Raw genomic sequence first — 9,759 nt, 5'->3', positions numbered from 1 at the left:
TATATTTGAGAAATCCTAAGCAGTGTTAAAATGGCAGGTAAATAAAGAGAGCTCCACAGATGCAATTCCTCACAACTTTCTTTACATTCGTATGGACTGGAGATGACGGTAGGAACTGCCTTTTAAGACAGATTGTATAAATTAGGACAATAATGTTGATCTAACTGTAGGAGGAAAATACAGAATGTGTCCCTGCAGAAGATGTACAATTATTGAGATGGCGGTGTTGGAATTGATGTTGTTGCTGCAGATACCGGACAGTGAGCTCCAGGGACATACTGAATGTGCCATCCGCAAGCCTCTCTATACTCCTCACAGATATTCAGAGTCAGGGGACCTCATGATTGGGGGGACTGCCTCTCAAGTGATTGTATTTTTGGAACGATTCTCCTTTTCTGAATATCCAGCTTCTCATACTGACATTCCCATGTAAGGTTCTCTAATTTTCCACTCTCATGTAATTGCAAAATATTCAAAGTCTTTTTCGCTTTTCTTGTAAACTTGAAATTACATTCCACTGAGTTCAGTAGGCATAGAATGGCAATCATAGCTGATTAACAATAAAAATGGAAGGGTCAAAATGCACTAAGAATCAGTTAATCACTTCTTTTTTTCTCTCTCACTATCATTTTAACTTCATTTTCAGTTTTTCCATCTCAGTGCATTTTTTCATGACGAAGATTCCTCTTCATTTCATTTTAAGCTTCTTTTCTGATCGTGATCATGGAGTTATGTTTTTAAAACATTTTTTCCTAGCATCATCATGTAATTTTATTATCACCCTTTGTGTTATATGAAGAAATCCTCTCTTCTTTTGTTTCAAGCACTGGGTTTTGCTGTCTTGATGCAAGATTCCAGTACATGTCATTCTCAGTTCTAGGTTCTGTGAGTTTATAGAACCCATTCCACGTATCAGGGAGCATTGAGCAAACTACATTTACCACTGTTGGGGTACCTCCTCATGAGTACAGCCCAGTTTCCCCTATGCTGAAGATGTGATCTTGGTATCAAATACAAAGGCAATTTTCAGAGAAGCAGAAGGAAATGAAGAGGGATATTTTGTTGCTTTAACATCCATTAAGATAATGTGCACGTTTCCTGGTGTGAAGAAGTTGGGTCAGAGGTGGTGGTAAATGATTAAATAAAATAATCATTTCATATAATATGCATTTTAATTAGTTGCCTGTTCTTTCTGCCACCACTCCCAGCTGAAAAAAAGAAAAGAAAAGAGAAAAGAGTTGAAGCGAGTAGGATAAGAAGATGGCAAATCTGGGTGCTCCTTCCTTCTGCAAATGCAGCCCCTCTCTTATGTCTACTTTTTCAGAACACAGAATTGAAAAAATAAATGTGAAAATAAATGTAATTGAGTAGACATGGCATCAGTGCATTTTCAGCTAGTTGTTCCTTGCAGTATGAAAACAGGAAGCCCCAAGAAGTCAATGGGCAAGGGTTGCAAAGGTATTTCAAACCTTTAAAAAGTGATAGAGGGGAATACTGGAAGTGACATTGCATGCCCCTTTATTCTCCACTTCACTGGGAAAGGCAGAGAGACCTGAGAAGCCATGGGGATGGGGAAGAAGGAAGTCAGCACCACAGTGTTTAGCCTACACTGAAGAAAATGATAACACTGCTCTGTAAAAATGCAAATAGGATATTTTGGCAGAAATGGCGTGAGGGTGTGGGTTTGGAGTACCTGTTAAGTGGCACACCAGTGAGTCAGGCATTAGAATTCCAGTAAAAGTCCCTACTATATATACCTTCATGCCTGCTAAACCTCCATCTCAATTCACATCGATATTGTTAGTTATGATGATGGTGAAAGAAGGACCTAAGAGGGGCCATGCTACATCAAAGCAAAGGTCTGTAGAATGCAGCATCCTTATCCCACAGTGGCCAAGCACTTGCTTATTGGGATCCCGCAGGAAAGACATGATCCCCTGCCCTGTCCCAGCATCTGGTGGAAACATTGCCTCTGATATGGGTGCCAATACAGAGCCACCATGACTATTAGGTATTGATAGTTTTATGCTGCGTGAATTTGCCTAATCTGCATTTGTTCATGCTGATGGCCATCCCTACAGTTTGCAGTTGCTTCATGCCATTTCATCTCATTATATATACAATTACCCATCTTTGGAGAATGGCTGGGTACTCATCTACTGTACGCACACATAATATCGTTCTTCTATTTAGTTCTAATATAAAATAGCCTATTGAGGAAGAAGACTGCAGTTAATGCAGGTGATCTTGTTTTTACTTATGTGCATTCCTACATAATTCTGAAAATGTGTATATCTTTTAGTCCTTTAGTAAAAGCCACATAGCTGTAGTGAAATACATTATCTGGTGCACCAATTTAGAAAATATCAAAGAAGCAGTATATCAAAGGACATCAGGAATTGTTTCACTCCCCTGTGGCAAGTCATTTAACTTTTCTTGCAGGATAGTGACAAAGAATTATCAGCATGTCCTGGCTTTGGCATTTGCTGTCAAGGAAATAAATGGAAATCCACACATCTTGCCCAATACTACCTTGGGATTCCACATTTTTGAGAGCTACTTTAGTCCAAAGAGAATCTATCACATTGTAATGGAATTTTTCTCCACACACCATAGATTTGTTCCAAACTATAAGTGTGGAATTTATAACAACTTGATAGGAGTCATTGGTGGACTAGGCTCTGAAACGTCCCACCACTTTTCCACCATTTTGGATATTTACAAGCTTCCACAGGTACTTACAAACTTGCTTTAGCTTGCTTTTCCTAGAACCTATCTTGTGTTTGTATTCTGAGAAAAAAGTTTTGACAGCAATTGGTCTAAGTTTATATGACTTGGTGTTTGGTGATAAATGGAGATGCTGGTAGATATAGGATAATTTACCCCTTCGATTTCAATGAATGTAGTATTAATATGACTAATTTTGGACCCATCCAAGAGTTTACATCTTTACCTAGGTTTTTTCCTCTTCCTCTTTCATTCAAATGTAGATCCATTCCTCCTCCTCTTCCTCCCCATGCTCTTCTTTCTTCTGTAACTATTACTGCTATTCAATGCATGGGTCTCCAAGCTTTCTAGTCCATGGGCATATGTGGGAATTTGACAACTTGCTGTGAACACCATCACAAAATATCAAATTATTAGAGCACTGCTTTGGTTTCTCTGGTTGTTTCTTATTCAGCAAATGTTTTTATGTATGCTGAATCCACAATGACTTTTTAATAAGAGATTGTCTAATTTAGGCAATGGTTTGCAGAGCAGTGCATTTCATATTCCCTTTAAACAAATGTTTGGTAATTTATAATCGTTTCTTCTTTGGGAGAACAGGTTATAATATTTTGTTTGCCAGTTTTTACTGGCTTAATCTATAATGTTCCCTGATGTACAAACTATTTTAAATTACTTCTAAATTCATTGAATCTTCATGTAAATATATTAAAAGATTTTCTCCCCCCAGAAACAAGTTTGGCTGCCCTCTTCCTTGTTTGCTCCATTGGAGAGAGCACCATGTTGAAGACCCCTGATTGAGTGTATGTACTTCATAGCTCTATAAAATACACTCAGGTTTAAGCATTCAAGCCCTCAGTATTCCAATCCCCATGTAAATCTATGGGGAAGGACTTGATTCCCTGTGTGCTGCTTTAATATGCTGGAGCACTACCAAAATAGGGGCCCACAATCAGCAGAGGACCCCAAAAAGCTTCTTTGGAAGCCTTTCAGAAAGGGCACATGTCCACCTAGGAAAAATATTCAAGAATTAATGGATCCAAGCCATTTGTCAGTGCATGTTTAGGTATCCCCACATCTATTAGGAGAAATGCAATAGTATTAGACATAGAAATATCTGAGAAATCCACAAGTGGTTCTGAAACCACGCTATAAATTCCACAGCAGACCTGCTTCCCCTGAACCACACAGACTCTGCAATCTTGCAGACAAATAAACTCTATTGTGTTACTTTCCATGACTTGACACAAATTTAACTGCAGAAAAATCTGAAATCTAATATGGTAATAACATATGACCAACTGAAACTGAACATCCCCATCCCTGCCATTCTTTTTTTCCATTGGGAGTGATTCTCATATTTAGCAGTGATTTGTACATCTTTGGAAATGTATGTTTGTACAAGTGTATGCCAATATATCTGGACAAAAATTGATTCTATCCATGAACAGAAGACATAATGAAAGGTGCCAGAGAAGGAAGTCATACATCACTAATTATTCAACTGTTCTGAGTTGTTTTCAACAGCAGTTCTCCACAGACATTTTTATAATACTGTGGAATTGATGAAAGCATGAACCGTGTTTCCAAGTTTTCCTCTCTTTCATAGATATTTTATTTATAGAGAGAATTAACTCCAATGCATTCTTCACTTTTCTGGGAATAGAGATAAATTAGAACAAAATACACAATGTCTGTCTATTTATCATGTATTTATCAAATATCTATCTCTCTATACAGCTAATCTACAGCTTTTCTATCTTTTTATCAAATACCTGCCCCTCCCCTTTTTTAGTTCTTTTATGATGATTCTACCCCCATGAAGGGTAGCACAAACTTCCTTTCCTTATACCAAATGCTTCCTAATAAAATCCATCAGTATAGAGGAATTGTCCAGCTACTTCTGCATTTCAGATGGCTGTGGGTGGGCCTAATGACTATGGATGATGATAACGCAGAAATGTTTCTGAAGACCATATTGCCAGAACTGCATCAGAATGGCATCTGTCCTGCTTTCACAAAGAAAATGTTCAAAATTACTTTTTTTGATGACTTCATAGCAGTGCAAGAAAACTTTAACAGAACATTTGGAGAAGTTATGAATAGTGATGCCAATGTTATCATTATCCATGGAGATACTGGCACTATGCTAAATTTGAGAATGCTGCTAAATCAAGGAAAAACTGACCATGAAAAAATATTTTATAAAGTTTGGGTTATGACAGTCCAGTTGGATTTGGTAGCATTGAGCATGCATAAGGACTGGAATATAGAAGTCTTTCATGGTGCCCTAGCATTCACAATACATTCACATGAAGTTCCAAGTTTTCACAATTTTATTCAGACTCTAACACCTCACTTGGCCAAGGGAGATGGCTTTATCCACACATTCTGGGAGCAAGTATTTGGCTGTTCATTTTCAAATTCTAATCTGGAGGAGGAGGATGTGAAAAGTTGCACTGGGAAAGAAAAGTTGGAGAGCATTCCTGGGCCTTTCTTTGAAATGAGTATGACCGGCCATAGCTACATTGTCTATAATGCAGTATATGCTTTGGCAACTTCTATACATGCATTCTACTCATCCAGATCAACTGTAATGGCAGTCAGAAGAAGACAAGACCATAAGTTTATACAGCCATGGCAGGTAATGGCTTTTGATAGAATCTGTCCAGGTGTTAAAATAAGAGTCCAAGGTCCTTCTGCCATGGAATTGAAATCTAAGTAGAACATTGCCCTTCATTCTCCTCCTTAATAACACAACAGTTCATTATGTAAATTGAATTTAAGGAGGGAACTTTGTAAACTATTCCATATTCTCTTGTTAAAATTTAACAATTACTATCCTTGCCTTTAATTGGAATTTAAATAGGCAGCATAATGCCATTTCAAATTTTCCCTTTCTACTTTTTACCATCATAATCAGATTTACATTTTTTTCACTGAAATAACTTATTTTGCAACTAAGATTTCTCTTTGGCAAAGCAGTCTCAGCCCATCAAGGATACTCGTTTTAAAATTCATCTTTTTAAAACTACTGTTATTAAATTATTTATTTATTCCTTTTTTTCCTTCCTCTGAGCTCCATGCTATTTTAAGGAACTTCTCATTTAACAACAGTGCTGGAGAAACCATCTTTTTAAATGAAAATGGGGAATTTACAATGGAGTTTGATATTACCAATGTGATTACTTTCTCCAATAATTCCTATGCTAGAGTGAAAGTTGGAAGAATGAATCCTTGGGCTCTTCCAGAAAAAAAATTCCTCATTGATGATGATGCCATTATATGGTCACAAAGATTTAACCAGGTGGGATTTTGTACAGGCTTTAGCTTGCATAAGCTAATTGAGGAAAATATGTGTGAATTAGTTTATACCCTAACTCTACAGTCTTTATACTGGTATATTTATTTACAACACAGTCTTATGCATGTTGACTTAGAAGTATTTCCCACTGTGATAAGTGGAGCTTACTTTTAAGTACCTCTGCATTGATTTGTACCCTTAGCCACATGAATGTAATTGCAAGCAGTCTAAAGTTATTCAGGGCATCAATTGTTTGGGTTTTAATGTCTATGTAGTATACATCATCAACTTTCATCTGAAGACCTGAGCATTCCCTTATACACTTGCAGTGCAGAGAGAGTCAAATATGAATGTAGATTATTTGAATTCTTCTGAGAAAGTACTTAACTATGGATTTTTCCCTTCCTTGGAAAGGTTGTTCCCATTTCTCTGTGTAATAACATATGCAACCCTGGGTATCAGAAGAAGAAGAAAGAAGGGAAGCCATTTTGCTGCTATGATTGTGTTCCATGTGCAAAAGGGAAGGTTTCTTATTTGACAGGTAGAATGTGGAAGATTGTAACACCTTCAGTTAAAATAAAAGTAAAAATGGTTAAATGACCATCCTTGTTGATACCTAGTTTGTAATAGTAGCATTAGAATGCTTTTATATAGTTCATAAGTTCATCAGTCTGGGCACTGTTCTTCCCATCTTCAACCAAGCAATCTGAATCTCAATCTTGGTGCCTTGCTTTCCAACTAAATTGAAATCATGAATGAAGACATCTAAGAAAGCTGCCTCTGATGAAAAGGAGTCTTTCCAAATTATGCTAGGCATTAAAAAGCCAAGCCAAGCAGAGCCTAGCAGACCAGAGCAGAGCAGAGCAGAGCAGGCAGTAATTTCTCTTCTATCTTAGAATGCATATGCGCCTTCACCTTTTATTGCCTCTTTGAGATTTTTTAAAAACACTTTTTAAAAATCTGATTTGGAATATTACTGCTCTTGCTCAGACTTACTGATTGGGCATATTACTCCTTGATGTATACGAATTGCTTTGATCAATATATTAGGACCTTCCCACATGTCATTTACTCCGTAAATTGGAAAGGAAATGGCAGTGCTTCATGCTTCACTCTCCCTGTATCCTTCCCAGTGAGCAAAGGCACATGGTGGGGAAGTAGCCCTGATGTGTTGTCTGGCAGAGCAGTCCTTTTTACATGGTGTCTCAACCAACATAAATTCAGGCCATATTTTGGTTGGGGTCAAAAGATGTCATGCCCACACCCCATGATGCCATGCAGCAGAGTGCCATCATCCTGCTCCACACCATATTCCAGTACCCCAAGTGTGCTTTGTGCTTACTCTTTGTTGCATATTCCATGACAGGAATCAGAGACCCCTTATACCACTTCTTAACTTGCCATCAGAGGCTAAGCCTTATACTTCATCTAAGTTTGTCTGCTCTGTCATAATGGGTGACCGTATTCCAAACTACATTGGTGAATTTGCTAGTGTCATGTCTGAAGCCCCAACAGAGGCAGCACCTCTCGAGGAGGTCTTGTGCTTGGGACCCTGTACCCAAATGCTGACCCCACAACCTAGCTTGGGGGTGGCTGAACAGATAGCTGTACCTCCCCCTGACTCCACACCCATTGAGCAAACACCAGAGCCCACATCAAAGCAAGAGAGCCCCAAGGGAAAAGACACTATGAGTTCTGCTCAGAAAGAGTTAGAGCAGACTATCCCTCCCCCAACTGACACTGAACTTCCTGAGCACAACACAGAGAATGCAGGGGGCGTGGTAGACTTTCCCCTAGCATCCAATCACAGAACTCTGAGGAGGTGGGAGCAAAAACAGGCCCTGTTATGTCAGAGAGAAGCAAGGCGGGACCAGGAGAGCTAGTCCCACGTGGGCTTGGGGAGAGACTTCGCTAAAGGATTAGCATCTGCATTGTAAAGACATCAACAGTAAAGCTTATCTATAGAGTTGTAAATCTTGTAGATTAGTAGCAATAAAGGACTTTAGTTTTATTGCTCCCCGATGTAACCATGACAGTTACCACATACTGAGTTAATAGAGAAGTAGGTCTTTTAAATGTTATGGATGAGTGGGAGTAAAGTTAACTGGAGTACTAACTCAGCCCTGAGAAACAGATTCTTAATTTTTCACAACTGAGTAGTCCCATTGAGCTTAATATTCATGGGCCAGAACCAGCCCACCTCGGCTTCTAATTCAGCCCTATGAGGTTTCTTATATGGCCTCTCCTTCCCCATTGTTCATTCTCTTTTCTCTGTGGATCAGTACTTAGATGGTTTTCTAACTTCAGAAGTATTATTCTCCCATCTTAAATTCATTGTGGTCTGACTGTCTCCAGAACTGGATTCAGCCTCAAGTCTGAAAATTGTTTAGCTTCTCCATATTAAAGCATCAACATACTTGTGAAATAGCTTGACTAAGTAGCCCATGGTAATGACCTGGGTTGATATTTTGTTTTTCTGTATTAAGCTGTTAATCCTGTATCTATTTCTGGTTTCATTGCAGAGTGTTTCCTTTCTGGTTCTCTTCCATTTACCCTCTAAGTGACATAGTAATGAGGAGTATGGGATTCTTTGAAAAGGGGGATTTAAATGTGGCTAGACAGAATAGTTGCATCAGATAAGTGTGTGTAAGAAATCTCTTAAATCTTAATCGAAATCCTGGTTGCAATGAAAGCACTATTATAATTTGAGAATCAAGGATTACATCCACCCAGCCTTTCCATAATACAGTAGAAATGAAAGCTTTGATCGCGATTGCAAAATGCTACATTTAATCAAGCTTGAAAATGCATCTCTCTTTTCCTCAGACATGGATTCCTGTACCACCTGCCAAGCAGACCACTTTCCGAACAAGGAGCAAAAGCACTGCATCCTCAAGAAAGTGACCTTTTTGACTTTTGAGGACATGCTGGGAATGAGCTCAGCAATTGCTGCACTTCTGTTTTCCTTGACTACTACCATGGTAACAGGAACATTTGTGAAGCACCACAATACTCCCATCGTCAAAGCCAACAACCGGGACCTCACCTACACCCTCCTCATCTCCCTCCTTCTCTGCTTCCTTTTTGTGTTGCTATTCATCGGCCGTCCTCAGAAAGTGACATGTTTCATCCGACAAATGGCTTTCAGCATCACCTTCTCAGTAGCTGTTTCTTGTGTGTTGGCAAAAACCATCGCAGTGGTTCTGGCTTTCATGGCTACCAGACCAGGAAGCAACATGAGGAAATGGCTGGGGAAAAGACTGACCACATCCATGGTCCTTTTCTGTTCCCATGTTCAAGCAGGCATTTGTGCTGCATGGCTGGCAACCTCTCCCCCTTTCCCAGACATTGACATGGCCACCATGCCTGAAGAAATTGTACTAGAATGTAATGAGGGGTCCATAACTATGTTTTACTGTGCCCTTGGCTACATCGGCTTCTTGGCATTTCTGAGTTTCACTGTGGCTTTCTTTGCCAGGAAACTCCCGGACAGTTTCAATGAAGCCAAGTTCATCACTTTTAGCATGCTAGTGTTTTGTGCTGTGTGGTTGTCCTTTCTTCCAACCTACCAGAGCACTAAGGGAAAATACATGGTGGCTGTGGAGATATTTTCTATCTTAGCCTCCAGTGCTGGGCTTTTGGGTTGCATCTTCTTCCCAAAATGCTACATTATTATTCTAAGACCAGAACTGAATAAAAAGGAGAATCTAATGAAGAGAAAAACTTAG

At 39.1% G+C, this 9,759-nt stretch overlaps 1 protein-coding gene across 1 annotated transcript; it reads left to right on the top strand.

The window, feature by feature from the left end:
- The first annotated feature begins 217 nt into the window (after positions 1 to 217).
- On the top strand, positions 218 to 9,759 carry LOC123033477 (vomeronasal type-2 receptor 26-like). The gene is made up of 5 exons (XM_044450081.1): positions 218 to 429; positions 2,443 to 2,734; positions 4,523 to 5,371; positions 6,446 to 6,572; positions 8,858 to 9,759. The coding sequence occupies exons 1-5, from the start codon at positions 218 to 220 to the stop codon at positions 9,757 to 9,759; spliced, it is 2,382 nt and encodes a 793-aa protein (XP_044306016.1).

Source organism: Varanus komodoensis, unplaced genomic scaffold, assembly GCF_004798865.1.
Source record: "Varanus komodoensis strain SLA01 unplaced genomic scaffold, ASM479886v1 scaffold62, whole genome shotgun sequence".
In the NCBI taxonomy this organism is placed as follows: domain Eukaryota; kingdom Metazoa; phylum Chordata; class Lepidosauria; order Squamata; family Varanidae; genus Varanus; species Varanus komodoensis.
The sequence above is the reverse complement of the archived record's forward strand: the minus strand, read 5'-3'. Positions and strand labels throughout refer to the sequence as shown.